The sequence below is a fragment of the Crocodylus porosus genome, unplaced genomic scaffold (genome assembly GCF_001723895.1).
Source record: "Crocodylus porosus isolate Cpor-Errol unplaced genomic scaffold, CroPor_comp1, whole genome shotgun sequence".
Classification (NCBI taxonomy): Eukaryota; Metazoa; Chordata; order Crocodylia; family Crocodylidae; genus Crocodylus; species Crocodylus porosus.
In genome coordinates, this window is record NW_017728947.1 from 85303346 (window position 1) to 85327990 (window position 24645).

Sequence of the window (24645 nt, forward strand, 5' to 3'; positions counted from 1 at the left end):
GAACGCATAACTCTGGGTAAGTTTTTTTCAACCAGAAGAACTCTCCCTGATTATTTGAAAATGCGTATAGAACCAGTGTATTTCACTGAAGCAGGCAATTACGTCCCTGTACCAGACAACTTTGCTAAAAAGTAAGAACTGACTTGAAAAGGCTGCATTAACCAAAAAAAAAAAAAAAAAAAAACCACCCCCAAAAAAAACCCAAACCAAAAAAAAAAAAACCCATTTAGTGTCAGACCATTTAAGAAAGCCAAGCCTCTCAGCAAACCATTCCTCCAAGATTTTATATGAAAAAAAAAAAAAACCATTAATAAAAGATCAGAGCTAGTCACCAAGAAAGCATCTTAAAGAAAAAAAATGAAATGCCCTACCCTATAATATCGATCACTCTATGGAGCTCAGAGTCAAGCAGCATGGCAATGGAAATTGGTTCCCACAGTCTATCGCTGGCTATGATCCTCACATGCTGTAGGTCATGTTTATCCAAGGTGTATCGTAAGAGCTTTAGAAAGAAAGAAAGGAAAAAGTAGAAGGGGAAAAGGAAAAAGATTTTTTAAAATTATCAACATTACAAGTAAGAACAGAAAGCAATTTTTCCTTTGTTACTAACTGGACTTTAAAAACCTCATACATGTATCACAACATACCATATTCATATTCTCCCTCTTCCTGTTAAACCAAGATAAAGAACAAGAGTTATACCAAGAGTGTGATGTACTTAAAAGATAATACCAACAAGAAAGTGTCTTAAGAGCAAGATGTTCTACCAATGCATCAAATCCTAAACTACTGGATACGAGAAAGGGAAAAAAAAACCATGGTTCTTGATTTCACACACAGTCCACAAAGTTAATCAAAGACAAAGTATGCTATACATCATGACATAACCTATTTGCAGATCAGCCATTTACAAAAAGTTAGTACTTTGAGCATTACAAGGCCAACATGCAGAAGAATAGACTAAAATCTGAATATGAAAAAATCTGAATACACAACCTCACTAAAAGTAGAGACTGTTCTTATTGTGCTAATCAGTTTGCTATTCCAGTTTTAAAAGTTCAAGAAAGAACAGTTCAAAATAGATGGCAAAAATTTCCAGTTTCCAACCTCAACTATGCCACTAACCTAGTCTGGTCTTTAACCACTCTTGCAGCTTGAAAGAGACAGGAAAAACAATATTTTCCCATTTCTCAGGATGAAAGGTGATGATTAGCTGGACCTGATCTTCAGATTAGACATGAATTAAGAACATAACACTGAAAGGAATGATCTGGACCAGGAGCAGGCAAACTTTTCCAGTTGTGGGCTTGAATAACTCAAAGGCAGAACAGGGAGAGCACCCATAGCCCATGCTTGTCCCCATTGCCAAATGCTGCCCAACCTCCACATCCACAAGTCTCAATCCAATGGTCCCAGGGCCAGATCCACCCCACAGGCCATAGATAGCCAAACCCAGACCTGGGCCATAAAGTCCAGTCCCCTGCGTTCACAGGCAACCATTTACCCAAGGAACCCCCAGAATCACCACTTCAAACCCTCGTCTGCAGCTACAACACAAAGCTAGAAACATCAACAAGACTCTCAATTCCACATAATCAAAGCAAGTGCCAAACCAGAAGTTTCTGTCCAAGCATACCATTTCTTGTACAGGCTTTTCCAATTCAGCCTAGAAGAGATTCAGGTTCTTTGCCCCTACCACTTTGCTTGGAACACTATTGCTGAACATTACTACCCTGCCTGGGAATAGCTAGAGATCTTCTTCCAATCTAAATTTATTTGTAGCCAGAGTTTGTAATGATTTGATCTTGTGCCAACATTGCTTTCCCAACCTAAAAAAGCTCTTCTCCTTAATATTCATCCTATGAATATACTTCTAACAAAGGAATCTCACCTCCTCTCAATATCAGGTTTGCTGAATAAAACAAGCTAAACCGCTTTAAATCTTCTTTTATAAGAGGTCTCCATGCTCTTACCCCTTACGTGACCTTTCTGTGTACCTCTTCTAGTTGAAAAGAAAAAGCTCTTTTTACTTGATTATGGGTAAACCAGAAAAACCCAGTTCCAACTACATTACAAAATATACCCATTGAATGACTATAGTCAGACTATGGTCATTACGAGTGCAAAAAATTCAGGTTTGATGATAGAAAACTCCTTAAATAACCCCTTCCTCCTTACTGGCAACACACCGTACTATTATTAATGGATAACACGTATTAGATGAAAGGACAGATGACGATCTGGTTCCAACAGCCCAATTCTGTGACCATTTCCTTCAATAGGGCTTCAAGCTTTAATATTTTTGCCCAGAAACAAACTTCCTGGATTTTCTTATTTTTAAAGACAATTTTTGTTAAAAATCTCAAAATTTGATAAGAGAAGCACCACATATTCACACTGCTTTAGAGAGACAGGTGTTCAACCTCCAGCCTGCAGCACCATGACATTTAAGCCATGGGACTCCCCGTGGATCCAAAAATGTGGTGACAGGAGTGCAGTTGCACCACTTCCCAGCCTGCCAAGTCTCCAGATCCATGGGGAGCCTCAGGCCCTACATGCTAGATCTGGCACCCAATCCTGATGCAAAGGGCCAGTACCAGGACCCAGAGCCCAAACTCAGTGTGTCAAGGGGTGGGAGAGGGCAGTACCAGACCCCCTACCCCCACCCCCGCCCAATGCTCACACGCAGAGCAGGGAAGGTGTGGTGCCAGGCTCCAGGCTCTAGTCTGGCCTGCAGATTGGCCAGATGAGTGGCCCAGAGCCTTCGGGCTGAAACACTGAGCACCACTACTTTAAAGCTTTCTTGAAAGCTAATAATTTTTTCCTTTCTATAAAATTTCTCTTTTTGCAAAAGCTGAGGTTTCTAACAGTAAAATTAGCACATAATGCTTAAAGAAAAGCTTCTGCCTAGTATGTCTGCCCCCTTAAGCAAAGTAAACAAAGCTGTGCACCTAAACCCATGACATTGGGTTTCAAAGCAGGACCCAGACAGTCTAGAGGCATACAACGGAAGTCAGAATTTACAACACTCAGGCAAAAAATAGATGGACACTTGGAAAAAAAAAGCTGGGAGGCAGTAGTGAAAATGCACTTATCCAAATGGAATAAAATCAGTTGTGCCTCTCTAAATACAAGATTTATTATACTTACTACTTAGCTGAATTCTACACTTTATTTTGGTGGAGCTTATAAAGCACTAATGTTAAGCTTTCCAATAGAAAAAAAGCTGAATTACATTTTCTAGTTCATATGCTGTTTTTGTTAGACAGCTCAGTATGAGCTGCTCAGATGAAAACACTGATTCTGCACTTACATGCTCTAAGAAAATCACCATGTTTAGCTGAAAGAATATTCTGTGACAGCTTTTCAAGAACAACTCTAAAATGCCTAACCTCAAAGCACCAACATGGGTGATTTGAAGATTTCCCCCTCTCCCCCACCACAGATATACTTCAGCTTCTTACGCTAAGTGGGGACTGGGCAAGGGAAAAATAATATGTAGTGGATCTGGAAATAAGTTTAGAGATGCCCCATAGCCAGAGTACAGTTATGTATGGTCAGACAAGACACTTGTCACAAAGGCAAAAGAAGACAGTGACAATGATACAAAGGGCAAAGCAACATAGCACAGGAAAGGCTAATTACTTAACACACATTTCAAAGCCAAAACCAAAAATCGGCCATCTTCAGCAACTACTATGACTCTGTTCACGAAACAAATGTAAATTGTACCCCATGGTCCCATTTCAGCACACACAGCCAGAAAGGAAAGGGGGCTAATCAGAGGAGGACACTGGATAAAAACGAGGAGAGTTTTTATTCATGGCTTAGTCAACTTTACAGACAGGAAAGAAAAAGGAAGCATTTAAAAAAAATAATTTGGACAAGAAGTAGATTTGGCAAGAAACTAGATACAGGAATAGATGCAAGTGGTAACTGAAAATGCACTGAAGCTGGAAGCTTGGAGACCAGAATACCAGATGGTAATGAGCATACTACTACTTCTGGACTATTAAAATCTATAATCAAAAACACTGAGCAAGATGTGAAGTGCTTGTTTTTTGCCTCCTTTCTATCACCAATGTTAAAACTTCTACTTAACAGTAGCAACAAAACATTTCTCAAAGTTAAATTTAATTCTTGCAATTCCACAACTCATCAAAAGTGTTATGAAGCTGATAGTGAAGTCGGTGTAATGGGGTTACTTCCTGATCATCTATGCAGATCTATTATTAGTGTTAAAGGAAAGCAAGAAAGGCTTACTCATCAAATATAGCAGAGATGCTTCTCTTCAGAAGACTTGCTGTCCAAGAGAAAATACTCACATTTAACAGATGCACCCCTGCCTACCACACATGTAAAGTAAGATTTTCTTCCCAACCATCACTATTTTCTTCATTTTAAAAAGAAGCCTTTTAAAAATCCTAACTCCTGTACCAAATCAGGAGGTTGAGAATTAAGAAAAAGCCCTCTCAAATCTTAGAATGGCACACTACAAACCGAACACACACACTTTTCAACAATAAGCTTAATAAAACATAGATCAGGAAGGGAGAAACAAGTGAGAATGGGAGAGACCCAGGTGTGAACAAAAAAAAAAAGTGACAAAGGATTAAACAAACAGACACTGTCAGTTCATTTACACTGGGCATATACTATAGGTCTTTAAAATAAGTTAAAAAAAATAGATGTTTTATCAAGTAAAGTGTCCCAAGAAAGTAACAAACAGAGGAATGGCATCAAACTACCAACAGAATCAAGGCTTAAAGAATGCTTTGGAAGAGGGCGAGTGGCTTAAAAAGGGGGTTCAGGGTTTTTTTGTGAAGAGATAACCAGAAATGCTGCAAGGCTGACAAAACCAAGGCTAAAAGTCCAAATTCAATTTAAAGCCATTTTGAAATACCACATTAAGATTTAGAAGCTTCTCTGACTTTTAGGATGCATGGCAAGTTGGGGGAGTTTGTCTCAACTTTATAGAGGGTTGCAGGACAGCTAATCAAAGCCAGTTCTTTAATTTTAGACTCAAAATAATTTTTTTTTTTTTTTTTTAAATTGTGACCCTATCTAAAATGTTGGACTGAAAAAACAGTGGAAGAGGGAACAATGGTCAGCAATGACTGCAATGCTGGAATACCAAATTTGATTCTGGTTAACTTAGGATAAACTGAATAAGAAAAAGTGAGGTTTTTAAAAGAAAAAGGTAAAGGCTAATCTACAGAAGTGAAGTGTTCTGTATAACATTGTTCCGCTCTGCTCCCACACTTACCCTACTATCTGAACAGCATCATTAAGATAGGGATCAACTAGCATGGCCCTTGAAATGGTCCAATTTCCATCCGCAGCGATGATGCCAATGTTCTTTAAGCCCACTTTGTCCAAAGTATGGCGAAGCACCTTAGTAACAGATAATACACTTAAAGTACAGCTTTCAACCAGATTTATATGTTTAAATATAAAATTTTAAAAAACAATTAAAATGGGACTATTTGCCTTCTGAGCCAGATGAAATCAGATTTTCTGCTGTCAAGCAGGGAGGAAGTGGAGATCAGTAGCATTACAGATTCTCACAAGCATTCATTTTAAATACTGAACATTTACCTTCAATATTCAGAAAACCATTACATAATCAGCTGTGTCCACTACTAAAAGCTCTCTCGTTGTTTCCACTATTATTGACATATACATAAACCCACACGCGTGCTTACACTTGGTCCAATAAATATATTGGCTTAGTGGGAATTTGGTTTCATGTAAAAAGAGGACTTGATGGCATCAGTAGTCAGAAAATAAAATTCTCTTGGGTATGAGAGTGGTTGACTACCAAAGGAAACAAGCCACTAGAGATTTGTCACAACAGTCAGTCCCCCTGCAGATGCAAAATTATTCCCTACACACCATTTTCTAGTGTTTTGTTCATGTCCCAAGGAATCAGGCTTCCGAGAAGTTCCTTCAATAAACTATTCCAAAGAGAAGACTTATCAATTAATATTTCTCTGTCTTCCTAGATTTATTCCCAATTACTTATAACTTGTTGCAAGTGAAGGATTCTTTATGTAGGTGCTCCTTGGTATTTGCAAACCTTAAAACATTAACAAACCATTCAAATCTCCCAAACCCTCACATATTTTTGCCAAAGGATTGAGTTATTCATTTCTCTTAAAAACCTTTAGCTAAGCTGTAAATAATGAAACCAAGGACCCTCTCTGGAGTGGCATGAGACGGTGGCTCTACTGCCACAGATCAAAACCTGCAGAGCCTCACTCTGGTTTCCTAAATGAAAGTGTGGATTAGACTCAAGAGCATAAAAATGGCTTATGACCATGAACTACCCCCCTCTCTCAAGTACATTGAAGTGGCTGCATCATAGGTTTGCAAACATTCACAGGTGAATACTTCATCTGGTCATCAGAAAATTAGTTTAGAAGAATTAGTGAAGTATTCCCTCCCAATAATCTTGAGGTAATTTGAGGTATAAATAAAATGGAATTGTAATAATGGGAATTTCTGCTTCTTCCTCCTTACCAAGAATAATCTGCAACATTTAGGGGGGACTTCATATTAAAACAAAGTATAAAGCGGTCCAAGGTCTCAGAATACTAGCAACTGACAGGAAACTAGATCTAAAGTATAAAAAATATCAAGAGTCCAACAGCAAGAAAAGTGAATCATGCAGCAGTTGGAATTAGAGAAGACCAAAATATTTTGCCATATTTTTATCAAAAACTGCTTTCTGTTTTTAAAAAGTTATTTTGGCTAAATATATCTATTTGATGTCTATGTGATTTTCCTCTCCTGATGGAAATGAAAACCCAAGCAAAGTTTTCCATCTTTTGTTTTCAACTTTAAGGGAAGTTTTTAAACTTTTATTTCAAACTGAAATTTGCCTTCCAGAACAAGCTGCCTTCTTCAAAAGACAGAAGCTTACTGCTATAGCAGTACACCTTCACCTTTTTTAGACTCAAGGCACACCTTGGAAAACATTTTCACTTGTTTTTTTTGACTACAGAAAAATAGTAGAAAAATTATTCTATTGCAAAACACTCAGAAAAACCCCAACAGGTCAGAATGTTCTTAACACTATGCATTCTTGTTTTAAATCCCAGAGTTAAATCATGTTTGCACACCTAACAGTGCTAACATTTCAGGTATACTGCAGGCTGTCAGGCAAGTTTCTCAAAGCACCCCAGAGTGCCAAGGCTGCCTGGCTGAGAAGCACCAAGCTAAAAGTTTCAGACATGCAGGATATTTATAGCCAAGGCACCAATCCCTATCCAGTGTTTAATAGGCAAAAATACAAAAGCAAGTGGGTAAAATGAGTTTATTTTCACTCTTAACAAGAAATGAAGAGTCAAGTGTTCTGCCATAAAAATACAGAAACATCTTTCTAGTCACTGGTTTCTCTCACAGGCTTAAGAATGGTACCAAGACGACTGATCATTTTCAATTACGTATTTTCAAAGGGTAAAAATCATATTTTATTTCACCAGGGTTTATACACATTGTTCTAAAAGACCATATGTATATAGAATAAAATCTTTTCCTGCAAGTTGTATGTACTGACCAATGTACTTCTCAAAAGGAATCCAAGTATCTACATAAAAAATTAGATTGTAAAATTTAAATTTTTAGAATAGAAACGTTTTAAAAACAGGGTGGGAGAAGAGGGGAGGTACACACGTTTAGCATTTTAATTCAAGAAATGTTATGCCAGGAATTTAGGCTTCTTCAAAAAAAAAATCAAAAAATTGTTTTTCAAATCAGGACTGTTAAGGCATATGCTTGGTTTTGAAAAAAGAGAAAAATAAACCACTTCCCCACTCATAAAAAAGTTTTGAATACATGAGCATAGTAATACAGAGGATTTTATCAACATGACTCCAGTAAAATAGTATTATTCATACCTGCCAATACTACAATGGCATTAGACTGAGGTTAGAATAACCTGTCTAAAAGTGTTTACACTGTACCAGACCACTGTAACGTGAATATGACATAGGTTACACAGGCACACACAAACATTTTAATAATGGCATAGGATGCTTAAAAAAAGCTTAAAAAAAACCAAACAGACTCTTTACCACATATAAAGCCAAACTTCCTTTGTAACTATGCAGACAGCAGAAGGAACACTGACTTCAGATAACTGCTCCATGTATAATATTGTAAGTTTAAATGCATTTCTCACATGCTTCTGGGGCTAGAGAAAGTGCTAGGAATCCTCTCTTACGATTAGTACAGAGGTTCCATTTCTAGCACTGGAGGGTTGCAAGATGCTACATGTCAAGACGACAGCCTCCGGCCATTCCTAAGAACAGCTAAATGCTCAGGCTAATTCTTACTGACCATCCACCCTGTCCGATCACACACCCCCACACCACCCCAATAAAGGGATGGGTTGGTAACAGAGCATTTTAGAAGACCACAGGACAGTACAGACTTTCAGGAAATGAAGCACTTCAAAGATGTTCCTCTTCTATCACGGATCATTTTTTAAACAATTCTTCACCTCTGAAGATCTGCATTCTTGCTGCTTGAAGCACTTCAAAAGGCACTTACTGGGCACATCTACACATGCATTAAATGTGCTGTTACTACTGCACGTTAAGTACCTGTAATAACAGTACTGAACAGTAGTGCCAGGGCACAATCTCCTGGTGGGGCTAAGTGAGCAGCAGACTAATTCTACTGAGCATTAGCACAGCTTTTGCTACGATGCATTTATAAGCGCAGTACAACTAGTCTACTGCACATTTAGTGTCTTGTGTAGAGGTGCCCAGAGTGCTTCAATCAGCATAGAACATGACCTAACGTAGGAGGGCAGACCACTACCATTTTTGCCTTCTGAAATGTATTTAGCAGGATCACAAAAACGTTAATGCTTACCCTAATAAACATGCAAGTTCTCTTATTACAACTGGCAGATACCAGTGATAACAATGAACAAGTATTTTTGTAATGGCTGATTGCAAATAGCGCTATTATGTGCTTTAGCAAACAAGTGCACCACCACATAGTACAAAGGGAAAGAATGAACAGTGAACAAGTTGAATAGAAATTATTTATCAACCAAATGAACACAGTCAGGAGACATTACAGATAATTAATTAATAGAGCAATTTAATTAACATTAAGAGCTCTATTACACAAAATATATAGAGAGAGAGAGAGAGCGCTCTGGGAGTTAGGATTAGGTTTCTCAATAAGTTACCAAACTTAAAAGCTCATTAATTTTCCATTTTAAATTACACTGATTTGCCCTCATTCTTCCGTCCAGGTCAATGATTCAAAGTAAGCCTCTTTGAAGAGGCTGAAAAAGCCCCAAGATAGTACTATGCAGGACTCAGTCCATAAGCAAACAGGAGTTTTCACTTCCTTCAAACTGCATGTACAATGCCAAGAATACCTTTAGAATGAAGACAATATTATACTGTAATTAAAATTTAAAAGTTGTTCTGCTTAGAAATGCCTCTCTAGGATGGTCTAAAAATTCAAATTGCCCTTCCAATCAAACAATTGCCAAAAAGGGAACAAATTGGAAATCCACTGTTGGCTTTATTTTCTATGTTACATGCCTTTATTTCTAGCACAACATATATTATCATTAAATGTGGGAAAAAAGCCTCAAACATGATATAGTATATAAAGGAATCTTATTCAACTACTCTCTAGAGCTAAGCTAAGAGATGGTCCCAAGGAATACTATTATGCACGTATCCAAAATGGGGCATAAGCAACACAAAGGTACTCACGTTAGATGGCCAGAAATGCCACCATCCAGTATTGTATCAGAAGAATGGGTGCCTAAATAAATAGCCTGGCGAAAACTATGGTACCTATGGACCCAGAGATCCAAACAGGTGGGTTTGTGTAGGTTGTCCTCTTCAAAATAAGCACATAACATTCTACCCAAATTCAACTCAGCTCCCTTTTTAACCTGGCTCATAAATTAAAGCCAAAAGGTACCTCCTTAGGTTTTCCATAGTAAGGAATTTTCTGTCTGTGCTAACTGCGACTCATGAAAAAGTAGCTAGTTCCTATATTTGAGAGGCAGTTTAAACAGGTTTCTCTTGTTAGTGCGTGCAAGCTCTTTCAGTAAAAGACTTTCAGTTCACTCTGAAATCACACTTCAAAACAAAAGGATATACAAATAAATGGAAGTCAATTCAAACTGCTGGACAAACCACCTCAGAGATGGCAAACATGGATTACTGAATAGAGCCCTTAACTGCTAAAGTCTAAGTTCTTTCTTCAGAATCAAAGTCATTATGACAACAAAAGAACAGACATTAGTGAAAAAGGAAGTTTTCCATGTAATGATCAAGTGAATATGGATGTGCTGAAAGAGTGTGGATTTTAAACACAGACAAGTTTTTCCAGACAGTATTAAAGTGGTGTGGAGGGGGAAAGGGGGGGAATAAGTAATATCAAAGGAATCCCAAACACTGTTTCCCACATTACTTTATCTGATCAATGGTTCAGTTCTACAAGTGAATTTAGAAAGCACTAAATTAGCACCAGAACTAATGGCCTGCCTCAATTCCAATGTAATTCTGCAAACAACTGCAAACTGGCACGCAACGCTTAGATTATTCAATAATTAAAACAAAGTAATGTAATTTGGGATCCAATCCCTGTTGAATTTCAAAAATAGAAGTAATCCAGGATTAAAAATAATTCACTTTTTAAAACTGTATCATTTCATATAGATTAATATGGAGCAACAAAAAGAGTAGAATTATAATGTAAAAGACTCCTAAACTTAAAATTTCTACTCAAATGTTCAATGCCTCAGTGCCCATCTTCTGCCAGTAGTGCAATTCCTTGGTTTGGAATTATCATGTCACGAAAACAGCAAGTCATTTGCTTTACTTACCAATTATTGGGGACAGGGGGGAAGGTTGGCTGTGAAAAATCTGCAAGCTTATGTAGAAACTTCCAGTTCAACCAATACAAACAGAAAGAGACATGTGGCCTGTACTCTACTAAGAGTCCAATCAAACACCTAACAGAAGTTTTTATGTTCTATGGAGATAAGAAACAAGTATTTTCATTCCTAGTGGAAAGTGTTCTATTGAACTGCCAGATTAGTACCAGCTAGCAGCTAGGTTTTTTTTTTTTTTTTAACAGTGCCATGTGTCTATTAAACTATAGGCCCTTCAGCCAGAGGCACAGAGGAAGGCAGAAATACAATCAAAGTGAAGGACCCCAAATAGCATCTGTCAGATTTTCCATTAGGGATAAGAGTTCCATGTGTTAACTTAAACAGGAGGCAGTTAAGGCTGCCCACTCCAACTTTAGAACCAGGGCAGATAAAAGCCAATCAGATTCCTTTTAATTAACAAACAAACAAACAAACAAACACTTCAAATAAGTTTTCCTTTTTAAAAATAAGCCATTTTAGAATGAAATTTGAATTTAAACGCAGCATATGTCAAGGTATTACATTTAATATAATCTACTAAAATAATTTGTATGAAAAAAATATATTGATTCAATGAGCCTCTACCAAACACTCTGGAATTAAAGCCTGATTTTCTTCTATATAAAGAATGGTCGGGGGCGGGGAAAGAGGGGCACGACATGACTTTTGAGGTCAGGCTTTAAAAATAATGGACCAATAGTTCATGTATTAGGGGCCTGACCCTGCAAGGGATGCAAGGTCTATACTACTGGATGCCAAAGATCAGCAAAAGTCATCACACGTGTTGGAACCTCTCGGCTTCTGACTCCAACAGGCACCACTGTGTGCTCCTTGATCAGAATTATGTACTTGATGGTATCAAATTCTTGTGTTATTTTCTCTTCCTGAGCTCTAGTTAGCTTAGCTCTCAAAGAATGAATAGTCATGATTCTGCACCCACAATGGAGGCTCCTGGAAAAAAGAACCAATCACTACAACTCCATTCAAAAGCTGTGAAACTGATTTGGAGTTGAAAAAGCAAGGAAGTTTGCTTTTCTCTTTTAGGCTATAGATACAAAGGGGGAGCAGGATGAGATTTGTGAGTTCTAAGAATTTGAAAGAAAAGGCATATGCCTTTTTTTAAAATGATCTAGGTAAAAAATTGACCATCTCATTTTAAAAAGAGAAGTAGGCAAGTATGAACATAAGCTCAAATGACTTTCATCTAGGCTGAGAAAAATTTCCCCAAGGCGAGCTGAAATAATTGGTTTAATTCACTAACTACAGTTCATACTTTTTATAGTATAACAGGTAAAACTAGTGCTTAATAAAATTTAGTTTTAATTGCATACCACCTTTTGATAAAAAAGTTTCTGTATCTAAAATATTAAAGTTGTGTTTAATAGATTGGAAGTGTTGATTTTGTGCATTTAATCAAATTCAAGTTGCGATCTTAGCTTGATACAAATAGAAACAAAAAAGTTAATCTAGTGAATAAGAAATATTTTACCTTTTATAACATACTACTAAAATGCAAGATTTCTAACAATACAAATATGTTAAGCTACACACACTGTACCTAGGATACATGTACCAAATCTACTGTCAAAACCTGTACTTAATTATAAATCAACACGGTTTAATTGTTATATCAACCAACAAAAATAAAACTCACTCAAAGAAAGTTGCTAAAAAACAATTATTTGAAGTCAGGCTTGTGGCTTTCTGGTTTAAGTGAATCTACTGTGTTCAGAAAAATTTAAAATTTCAGCCAATTAACATATCCATTTAAGCACTCCAAACCTTAAGCCACTATAAACAATGATGGGTAATTCACCAGACAAAAGTACTTGAAAAAGTGGACCCCTAAACTCAGACCAATTCCAATGGCTGATTATTCCACATACAACAGCCCAAACACCTTTGTTTTTATAGTCATATGTAATCAATTTTTGAAACATAAAATGACATTTTCATTGCTTAAAAGATGCAAGGAAAGCTATTACATACCTTGATATATTTGCTATTAAATGATCTTTCATTCCAGATCTGTAAAACAAGTGTGACAAGCAGGTTAGAAACACAAATCCATCAAAGCAAGAAAGGAAAGATTTGCTCTACATGATTACAAAGCCACTAATTAATCCCCAGGTTTAAGGCGCACGGCTCCAATGTGTTTTTGTTACAGGTATCTCAAGAGAATAGCTTTTACTAAAAATTCAAAACAACTGTTTATTTCCCTAGAGAAACCTACCTCCTTCCTTCGGAAGAGAAATAACCAAAAATTGCCAGAGGTCCACTACAGCTAGGTTATCATTACACAGGTTTATGACTGCAGATATAAATTTAGTGTTTGGTGGGAAGTCTCTTCAGGAGACTCAACAAAATATGGAAGGAAAGAGCTTCTGTCATTCATCATACATTAAGGAACAATTAATGTTATCCACTGCACAATACAAATTGCAATTCTGAAGGGAAGAAAATTATAAGCAAGTAAGTGGTAGTCTAGCAAATAGTCAGCGCCAACTGGCACTCCGCACAACCTCTGCTACTTCCCTATAGTCGAGGTTAACTGCCAAGAGAACAAAACACATCATCAGCAAAAACAGAACTTCTCCTTTCTTAGAACTATTCATAATAAATTTTTTAAAGGTCAAACACTGCATAGTGCATGGTATTCAATACAGAAACCAGACACTGCATGACCCAAATAATTCTGTTTTGAAAACCACAGGCTCCATGCTGTTCTTAGCAAGGTGAATATTCCAAAAGCAAGATACAAACTAAACTAAAAACTTAAGAGGGCACAGCTATACAAGACACTACTGCACAGTGGTTATTGCATATTTATTTAGTACTTGTATTAGCAAGTACTAAATAAAAAAAACACACAGTAACTGGAGTTACTGCACAGTAAGGCCTGCAGACGTTTTAAGTGATGCTACAGCACAGTAGCCTAATAATACCATGCGGTAGCATATTAGCACTGTCCATGCTGTGTCACGCTATTGACCAGTATTATTAAGCTACTGAGCAGTTAGCATCTTGTGTAAGATGTGCCCAAAGAGTATCTTCATTATTTACCAACTTGAGGGCAAAAGAGGCCTACCAGGCAAGGAAGACTCAGGAATACTGAAGGCTTGAGATGCACTGTAGATTTGTAGAAGACAAATATACACCCTGCTGCAGTCACGAAAGACATGCTACAGACTCTCTGGAGCCCAGGGACTAGTAACAGAACTGTAGTTAACCTGGTTTCCACATCTTCCTAATTAAAAAGTGGAACACCTGCCATAAAACAGTGAAATGCATTCACTCTCTGCAGCAGATGAAGTTTAAAATAAAATCAAAAGCAAAACCCACAAGTTTCAACAAAAACATACTAGGGTGGAGACTGGGCAGAGACAAATTTTTCTTAGAAATGTATTGTAGAGGAAGTCTAAAAAAATTCCGAGCAATCTCAGTCTGAGAACAGTTTTGCGGCCTCTAATCTTAAACCAAGGAATAAGAATATTTCTTTAAACTGGAAAATAAGTGCAGTTCCATGGTCCCACCCCACTTTATAAATATAGATACATTAGTGCGTGATGAAGTGTATTTTAATATGGTTGTCCATTGCCAAGCACTAGCACCTCAATATGCAAGATAGGTCACGTAACCTGAGCCTGGCAAGTTCTCAAACCTCAATTACTGCATTTTGATTAAGTAACCTATGGCCTTTACATAAAACATATAGAATGAAACAAGCCACAGTCAAGTGGTCATTTGATACAGTTTGCATAGGATTCTGAAACGCTCAAGTACTGAAAAAAAGCTTTGCAATCATCTATAGTAAAACAATGCCAGTCCACATAAACTCTCTCTTAAAAGCCAGTAGTAATAGCACAAGTTTCTGATTATGGAGGATTTTTAACCATCTGCCAAAGAGTGATGGGAGATAAGAGGCAGTGGAGAAGGACAGAGAATAAAGTCAAGAACTCAAGGACCAAGATAAAAAGATTGTCAAATAAACCCAAGATTTAAGCTCTACTAACCCCAATATAATCAATGTCCAAATCATGATACTGCTTTGCACCCCAGATCCAGGAAACAATATAGTAAACAGTGACATCAGGATAATCATAGGGCCAGTTTTCACCCCTCCCTATCCATCCAGGAAATGCCCATGGTAACCCTGAAAGAGAAAACAGAATACAAATGAACAAAAGCAGTTAAGTGTGTATCCCGTACTTATCAATATGCAACAAAAACAAGCCCTCTCCCACGTGCTATTCAAAGACACAGGGCCAGATGCCTACGGCAAACAACAGCACTTCCGTTGGACAAAAAAAGCATAGTTTTGTTGACTACTAGCTGAGACTACCTCACCAAGCACAACCTTAGCAAAAATAATTATAGCTTTATACAAACCTATAACTGTTAGTCACTGTCTGTCACAGCTCTTATCCTCACTGGCTGAGGTCAGAGTTGTGGCCAGTAACACTCACAGCCCATATTTAAATATAATGAGGCTCAGCATCTATCCTTATGCCCAACCCCCCTCAAAAAAAAAAAAAAGTAATACAACCTCTCATAAGTAAAGAAAAACCACATCACTGGACAGTTTTATTATACTATTGTTGCCTCTTTTCAAGGAACCTAAGCTAGACAAGGGTAAACCTCTATTTCTTGAGTTCTTGATTACTAACAGCTTTGCTGTTTTCTAATGAACAGTGTTTCTGCATTAGAGTCAAGACTGTCTAGAAGCAGTAAGTAAGGGTTAGTGACAGATCATATTTTACATGTTCCCTGCCTCTTTCTTCTTCCAATGTCACCCCCACAATCCACCACCTTCACTTACCTCTGCAATTATCCTTAAAAACAAATCCCACATCCATTTCTTCCTCCTTAAAATAGATCTGGCCATTCCTCCTTCCCTCCCTTCTTTTCCTATTCATACCACAACCACCACCTCCACTGCTGCTAGGGACCCACATCTAAACCCTTAACTTCTTCCTCTACCTCTCTGCCTGCCTCTAGGGTAGGTCTACTCCATCTCACAAGGATTTAAACATAATCACCATCTCCCTCACCTGCTATCTCCTCATCCTGGTACTGACAGAAGCCTGAACACCCTTGCCTAAAACTATACATTGCTTCTCTGACACTGTGCAATAGCCATCACATGTAACAAAGCGATCTTCCTTTCCTACCCAATCCTGCTCCCTCTCTCTGCTCAGCACACTCACTTGTATCAAAGGTTTTCCTGAGCGCTCTTTAAAGACCTGCCCTTTACTTCATGTTTGTGTAAGTCTCAGTACCAATGAAATCCTGATCCTCATTACAGTCCAGAGGCACTTCCAAAATGAATAATCTAGTCCGTTTTCCCTTGCATTCTCTGGTTCAGTTCCACTTTCAGAGGAAGAGTTGGATCATTTGTTTGTTCTTACTCCAAAAAAGATAGCTCTCAAATTTTGCAAACTTTATAAATCATTAAGCAACACTAAATTGCAAAAAGTACTTAACAGACAACTTTGCCCCAGGGGCTAGAATAGTAAAAGAAGTTGTGAAAAAAGGAAGAGAGTGTTGGGTAAGCTAGACTTGTGAGAAGTAGGAAGTTAATGGACAGAAGCAAATAATCTAGAAACCAGAAAGGGCAGTCTACTTTGCAATAGTTTGGGAAAAGGATTTGTATCACTTAAGGAGATTAAAACAGTAAGCCTTAGCTCTTTAGTATTTAAAGAAATCTAGAACATTTGTATGCACTTAGAGCTTGTGGCTTTTCTGGATAGATCATCAGCAATTAATAAGCCTCATTTTGTAATGTCACCAGTTGGACAGTGCTGTAAACTGCTCAATTTGGAAACTGCACAGTGTATAAATGAATAAGTTATACACAAGAATCAAGTCAGATGCCATAAAAGGCATTATCATCTTGCTGCTACAATGCATAGGTAAAAAACTGGCGCCCAGATAAACTAAAATTGAGCCAGAACCAATTATAACACTACATTTGTGTAATGCATTTTTCACTGCAACTTCAGTGTATTGCTCCATTACTGTCTAAATCATAGAACTCAGGGTACCTCAGTCTGTACTAAACAGACACACACAACATTTCTACAAACTTGAGATGAACACGTTATATTTCCTAAAGTCAGTAGTTCAGAGAATATAGCAGATATTTGGTGACAGCTGTGGTGAGATGGTACATCTGGGATGCTACAGAAGCCTCTGTATTATTACAAAAGTTGAAAGGACAGAAATGTAATTCCCCCCACTCTCCACCCCCCATCAATACCACTATGAAAGTGGCAAGGTTCCTCAACAGCATACCTGGATGAAACAGTAACTTCTCTGTAGTGCTCTGTAGCATATACACATGGTTCACTGTAGTGCTACACAAGGACAGTAAATCATTCCCCTAGCATCCCACAGTGCTAGCAGAGGATGGAGAGTGGTAGGGCAGCTGGGGAAGTGGAGCAAAGGGAGGTGGGGGGAGAAAAAAGCCCAAGCAGTTAATCAATGCTGTCCGGGTGCTCAATGACAGCCCCTCTATCAAGGGTAGCCAGGTATCAGGGACCATGCTGTTGCTCCAGATAACTACAGCAGGTATAGCTGGCTACTAAACAGGGATAGCCTACCCAGTGGTCCCCCTTCCTCAAGGCCGTCAGTGATAAGATTCCCCTAAAGGAAGAATGGGAGGGAGGGGGGGAGGGCAAGCAAGGGAGCAAAACAGAAACCCCCATCACCCTCTGAGTGGGCACATCTTTGCCTCCTAAAAAGGGAATTGTAAAGGAGTAGTATGGAACATACATTAGACAAATGTAGGACTTTAACTTGTTGCTCAAACACTCAGCTCATCTTAAATAACTAACATGCTTCTCACACCAGCTGCCTTCGTTTGGTAATTAAGTCTGAGCATAGTCACCAACTAGCACCAGGAAGTTATTATATGAAGTCAGAGCCTAAAGTATATAGGTTTACAGTTCTACGTTTACTGCTGAAACATTGCTCCTTCAACAGGAAGAGCAAGACAAGCTGGCCAATTTGCTTCATTAAAACGAATAAGCACATTAAGCATCAAGTATTAAATCCCATTTAAAAACAGAGCATTCAGAAACCAGAACCTTAAAACAGTTACCAATCAATTTAATATTGGGGTTCCTCTTTTTAGCTTCTTTCATCAGCCACCACTCATAGCCTCGGAAATAGTTCTCATCATTTTCATAGTGCATGTGAGACGGTTCAGTACCATCTATATAGAGAAAGAAAATAATTAGCAACTTGTCTCTGTGCCATGACAGACTCTTGCGTATCACAGTGGTTTCCATGTTGCTCATGGCTATATTATGCAAGTACAGCTTACTTTTCAATCCATAAAGAATGAGTGAAGTAAAATAAACTATGGGACTGAAAAGACAGGTCTAGCAACTGTTCACTTTTAGCTTATTGGTCAAAAATAAGGTACAGTAATCATTAAACTGTCAGTTTAGTATTTCCACACACCTCCTTCCAAAAGGGACTCCAACCTGTTCTTGCAGCTTCTGTTAGCATGATAATATTGAGGGACAGAAATAACACTGAGTCTATATTCAATATTTCTTTTGACAAAGCAATGACAGCATTAACATTATTGAACCAGGAAAAAAAAAGAAAGCATTTTCACCACCATGAGAAATGCTGGAACTGAAACAATGCAACAGATGTTTCAAACATGTTTGCTTCTTGGGGAAGGGAAAAAAGAGTGGGGAATTTTTATGAAACTGAGAATCTATCTAAAATTACACGGTTTCATAGACAAAGGGCGTTCCCTTTTTCTGTAGGACCTTGCATTACAGTTTCTATGGCATTTTACCATTCCTAGAGGAGACTGTGCAATTCACATGTATAACACTGATTTCACAGAACTGTAAGCTGCAAAATAAGATAGAAACATAATGACTACCACCACTGCATATACAATGTCACCTAGCTATGTACAGAAATGGTTAACTATTTGTGCATGCAACTGCAGTCATTAGAGTTGCTGGTTGTAGCCATTTTGGTCTGAGGGCTAGACAAGCAAGGTTCTTGAGTAAATGTGATATTTTTTATTAAACAAACTAAAATAGTTGGAGGAAAAAAATTTTAAAGCTTTCAGGCACAAACTCCCTTCTTCAAGCATTGGGAGACTCACTGCAGTAATTATGCATGCAAACCCTGGGCCCAAAGGACCCAAAAGTATGCACATCTGTTGATCTTCAGTTTTTTTTCTGCATCTACATCTTAAAAGAGCTGCAAAAGCAGCAGATGTAATATGGGATGGTATCTGGAAAAAATGGGAAACTTAGAAATGAACAAAAGAACCAACCATAGATAAAACCTGCAGACACCAACTACCAGAGGTTTAAATTTATAAAATACTCTTTAATAATCGAAGTATGCTGCACACCTAGATTGCATGGAGGTCAAGTATAACCTTTGAAACATTATGGCAATCTGAACACTGGTTTCATTTCCTTAAATGGCCAATTCTCACCATTTCTTAATAAAGAAATGAGGCACTCCTCAGAATATTTTATAGAAGATACCCAAGATACTCCTTAGAATATTGCATGGAATTTTAAGACAGATTATGTTGCAAGTAGACTAAAATGTAGTGCCATAACTGGAAGTTTACATTCCCATCCCCCAAGCAGGACTCCCAGACAGATATGAAAACGGTAATCTATACCACAGCTCGTAGGAAAATGGCAGATTTTCCAGTGTCAATGAGAGCAGAACCTTGTTAGCAACTGACTTGTTTCTAAGGTGGAGTCCCATATGCACCATGGCAAGCATTAGTCCTTCAAGTGAACTGATATTTTAGAGACAAGTACCATCTAAACCATCTATTGCATCAAACTGTTTAAAAGTGCAAACAATGCATTCATACCTGTTGACTGACCATCACCTCCAATCTCAACCTTGAGCATATGCAGAGAGGCACCAAAATTTGGCTTGGGAGAGGGGAAAGAGAGAGAGAAAAAGAAACATCAATAAATATATATTTCTGCTGTAGACATTAAAAAAATACAATGAAAAATTAATATAGCAGTTTGAAGGGACCAGAAGCTTACCTTCTATATGAAGATTTTTACCCGTTACTACAACCATCACTTGTGTAATCCCTTGCAAAGAATTTTCCCTACAACCCCATTCCTCTTTTCAGTTTTGTTACTTAGATCAAATAGAGTGCTCTCGATTTCAGTTTCACTGCAACTCCTACAGTTAGTCAACTGTCCCTTTTCTACATGGATCTTTAGCACAGCAACATGTAAAAAATAGCAGTGTCAAAAAGGCAAAACCCCATGAGACACGGGACACATTAATTTTAATATGACTAGATTTCAAAAGAGCATCATCATTTTAGAAATCAGAAGGGTTCTAGCAACCACACCTGTAGTAAGGAATTGAATCTAATGGAAAGGGTCACATGCTAAATTCTCAAAAGCAGTTGTAAAGGGAACATCCACAGAATGTGCATCCGCAGAAGATTGGACACACAAAAGGGAAACACAGATATGTGATATCATCCACCTCCTCTCTCCCCTTGCTAACCTTCAGAGCCATTCTGTGCTGCAGCTATGGTCTAGATCAGGGGTATCAAACATGCAACCTGTAGGCCAAATACAGGCTGTGGAGATGGGTCATTCGATCCAGTTTTTTCCTCAAAATTTCCTCTTGAGTTTCGCAACAACTTCCATGAGCTTAACATCAAAAGATAACTGGAAGGTGGCCTCACTCTCCTTGGGTGCTGTAAATCAGACAATGGTGTTCTCTGGCCAGGACATCTCCCCCTAGAAATGCCTGCTCTCTCTCCTCATCTTTCCTTCTCAGCTTCCCTCCTCCTCCTTTCGTTTTGTGTTACAAACATGGCTCATCTTTCTGTTGGCCCTTCCATTTCTTTGCTCCTTATCTCCACCAATTCTCTGCCTTGCTAACACGGCCAGAAAGGAAAACACTAGAATGTCATGAATGTTTTAAGACATAGCAAGAGTGCTATAAAAGTGACAGAGCTCACAGGATTGTTGTTGACAAGCTGCTGGCACACATGAAGAGTTTGCACTCTGCATGTAAGGTGACACTGTGTAAAACACAGCAGTTGGAATAGAAAGGATTTGAAAACAGTAATGGTATTTTGTACAACACATATCCACTTTTTATCAATATTAGTCATCTGTGGCATAACAAGCACATGTCACATCTCATATTTGAGTTAACTGTACACCAGGTATCACAACTTAGACAAGGAAAGTGGACAAGGAGCGTTGTGCATTTTAAGAGAAATGGAAGCTCTCATACAGTGGCTGTTCCAAGGAACACAACGCTGAAACAGTACAAGTCATGGCACAGTGTCAAGTGACAAGTTTTCTGGGAACCTGCATGAAAACAAACCAAGTGATTTGAAGTTACTGAAAAATGAAACCATCTATCTGCACATAAATGCATCATGCAAGTGACACAGCAACAGACTACTCTGTCCTTTCTGAAGAAATATATGATTCTTCAAAGTACTTTGCTAAAAGAGACTTCCTGAAGAACTCTGGCTGGCTGTACTATATATTAAGGAGACCCTTTTAAGGATGCAGAAGCAAGCTATATGGATGTGGTAGAAGGGAAAGTGCAACAGGAGACCAGCCTGGCTAGTTCTAGGGAAAAACATATAAGTCTTGCATAGGCACGCAGAGAAAGTTAGGAATCCCAAGGCAATTTCAAATGCAACTGCCAAGGGACAGCATGGGACATAAAAGGCAATAAAAAGGGACAATACAAGTTACCAAAAGTAAGAGAAAGACCAGAGAAACCATATCTAATGCCTTCACTTGCTTCACAAATAGGGGCAGCTGCTAGATGACCAGCATAGTTGGCAGTAAGACATGAACCCGACAGCCTACTTTCAAGTCAGCAGGCCCAGACAGAATGCACCCTAGCATACTAAAGGAATTGACTAAGGTAATCTCAGAGTCATTAGCTTCTCTCCTTGAGGACTCCTAGGCCGTGTGATATGTAGCACCACAGATACGTCTGCAGTGCTACATACGGCATGTTCAGTTGTTCTCTGAGCTGCCAGAGAGCAGTGCATAGGGTTTTTTATGACCCCTGGATATCCAGAGGTCAGAAAAACCTACTGGAAAACAAGCAGAGCAGCACATGTAGCAGCAGCGCGCACTGCCCAAAGCCGGAGCCTGACCAGCCTGAACTGTACTCCATTGCCAACCACAGCAGGGGCAACGCAGCTGCAGCCTTGGCACGACCTCAAGTAAGGCTGCTAGGGCCAGCCCAGTGCTGACCCCAGCCTCCCCTACCCCACCCAAGGTAACTTGCCGCAAGCCGGAGCGTGTGTAGCACAGGCATTCCACATGGACAAGTACTGGCAGAACAAGGTGCACCGCTGCTAGTTGTCCCTGGGGAACCAAATGTCCATCTATGGCTGTATGCAGCCCTAGATGTCAGGTGAGGACCCAGATGATTAGAAAAGGGCAAGTATAGTGCCCACCCTTAGGAAAAGGAAGGAAGATCAGTGGAAAATACAGACCAGTCAGCCTAACACTGATACCTGGAAAGATCACGGTGCAGGTCCTCCGGTAATCTACTGTGAAGCATCTAGAGGAAAAAGGGTGATCAAGAACACCAAGGATGGATTCATCAAAAAGTAGTAATTTGGCCAACCTGATCTCCTTTAGCAGTAAAGTGCCATGCACTGTGGATAGGGAGCAAGAGGTGTATGTGATAGACGTCAACTTTAGCAAACTTTCCGGTAGGCTCCCACAATATTCTCATTAACAAGCTAAGGAAATGAAGACTAGATGAAAGGAAATAAGGTGGATATGTAACTTATAAGAAAAGGCTGAAAGAGCAAGGGTTATTTGGAGAAGAAAAGACTGAGCTGGGATTGAATAACAGTCTTCAAATATGTGAAGGGCAACTACAGAAAGAATGAAGATGGGCTTTTCTCTGTGGCCATAAGGGAAAGGACAAGGAGAAATCGCTTCAAACTGCAGTAAGGAAAATTTAAACAAGAGATTAGGGAGAGCTTTCAGACTATAAGGGTGGTCAAACACCAAACAGGCTACCTACAGACACTGCAGAATCTCCATCCTTGAAAATCGAAAGCGGGTTAGACAGACATCTGCCAGAGATCATTTATTCAGGGATGACAGTCTAGACTCTGCTCAAGACTGGATATGACCCTAAGAGGTGGGTTGTTTCCAGCGCTGCTTTCCTACAGTCCCCAAAACGTGTGGCAAAAGCTGCAGGCATGATGTGCCCAGAGAATCAGCAAGCTTTTGCACCTCCCCACCAAAATAAATAAATAAATAAATAAATAAAAAGGCAGCCTCTTGAAACAGTAGCCAATAGAATGTGTGACTCATCAGATAATTTACAGAGTTCACTCCAGACTAGCGTTTGCTTCCCTCTCAATAGCACTTGATAGCAGTGCATGTGAATGATGTTGCATAGATAGCTATGTTCATTTGGTGTGCAGATGAACAGTTTGTGGAGCTAGTACTGAAGAAAGACAATGACAGGAAAGGACATTTCCAACAATGTGAGGACAGCTCTGGATACATTGGGTGCGGACTGAAAAAAGGCAACAAGTGTTGTGGATAAAAAGGCAGGCAGGATTTGTGGCAAAACTCAAGAGCAAAGTGCTGATGTAGCCTACAAGCTCTGCATTTTTCATTAGATTCTGCATCAGGATGCTCCATGCCAAAACTCTGGGCATGGACCATGTGGTGAAGGTTGTAATAAAAACAGTAAGTTATATCTGAACCAAAGCTTTCAACTATCAGTTCAACTGGCTCTTAGAGGAAGGTGACTTTCAGCATGGATTGCTGTATTGTGTTGAAGTGCACTGGCCGGCTCATGGCACTGTCTTAAAGCACTTCAGACTGCAACATGAGTGAAGCATTTAAGTTGAAAAGAAACCCATGGCTAATCTGTAAGATGAAAATATGGGTACAGGATCCCAACTTCCTGGTGGACATAATAGGGCACCAAATATGGTGAACATGAGAAATCAGGTTGGAACCACACTGTGACTAAGTTTCGCAATACTTTGCAGGCCTCTTTCCCAAAGAGACAGCTTTGTTTCAAACAGCTTACGGTAGCACATTTCCCCATAGGTTAGTGGCATTGGAACTGAAGGTAGAGCATTTAGAGAAGCATGTGATAATGACCATTGATCTTGGCTACAAATTTCAAGACAAATTCAAAGCCATGAAGCAGAATTCAGACCTTTCCCTGTTCTCTGTCCCTGTGGAGGATGCCCCTCACAAGCAGAGCTGCAAACGGAATTCACTCTTCTTCAGTATGACGCTACACAGAAGGGTAAGTTCTCAGCAGTGATGATTCGCAAGTGTTATTGATACATTGGGGGGAAGGGGGAGCAGGGGGCAGAAACTATCCAGCAATGTGTGTTTGGTGAACCCATGTGTTTGCAATCTTATCAGTGATGAGGGACTCAGTGACAGTCACAAGCACCTGAACGTCATCCTGAAATTGGCCTCAGTGTCATTGAAACGAACACTGAAGAGCCAGATGCTGAGCAAGACTACCACTTTGTGATATATTGGTGCGTGTAAACGTTTTTTTGTGTTTTGAATTCATCTTATGTTCTGATCATTTTCCATTTGAGAACAAAAGCATTTTTCCTCTTTTTTATGAAAATAAATCAGTTTTATGCTAGCCAGAAGCTTGTTCATACCTTTTTTGTGTTAAAAAAAAAAAGACATCCACAA

General features: G+C 38.9%; 1 protein-coding gene across 3 annotated transcripts in view; it reads right to left on the reverse strand.

Moving 5' to 3' along the window:
- The window catches only part of GALC (galactosylceramidase), a 70555-nt gene that overhangs the window by 42393 nt on the left and 3517 nt on the right, over positions 1–24645 (reverse strand). For 2 of the 3 annotated variants that reach the window (XR_002104131.1, XM_019552376.1), the window contains exons 3-7: positions 19797–19860; positions 18024–18137; positions 14935–15074; positions 12911–12949; positions 372–502 (exon numbers count right to left, since the gene is read on the reverse strand). Coding sequence is in view for 2 of the 3 variants with exons in the window: in XM_019552376.1 (XP_019407921.1) it covers positions 372–502; positions 12911–12949; positions 14935–15074; positions 18024–18137; positions 19797–19860 (488 nt within the window). In the remaining variant the exon portion in view is untranslated. Of the gene's footprint in view, positions 1–371; positions 503–5266; positions 5395–12910; positions 12950–14934; positions 15075–18023; positions 18138–19796; positions 19861–24645 lie in introns of all 3 variants that reach the window. The other variant, XM_019552377.1, reaches the window with a different exon arrangement.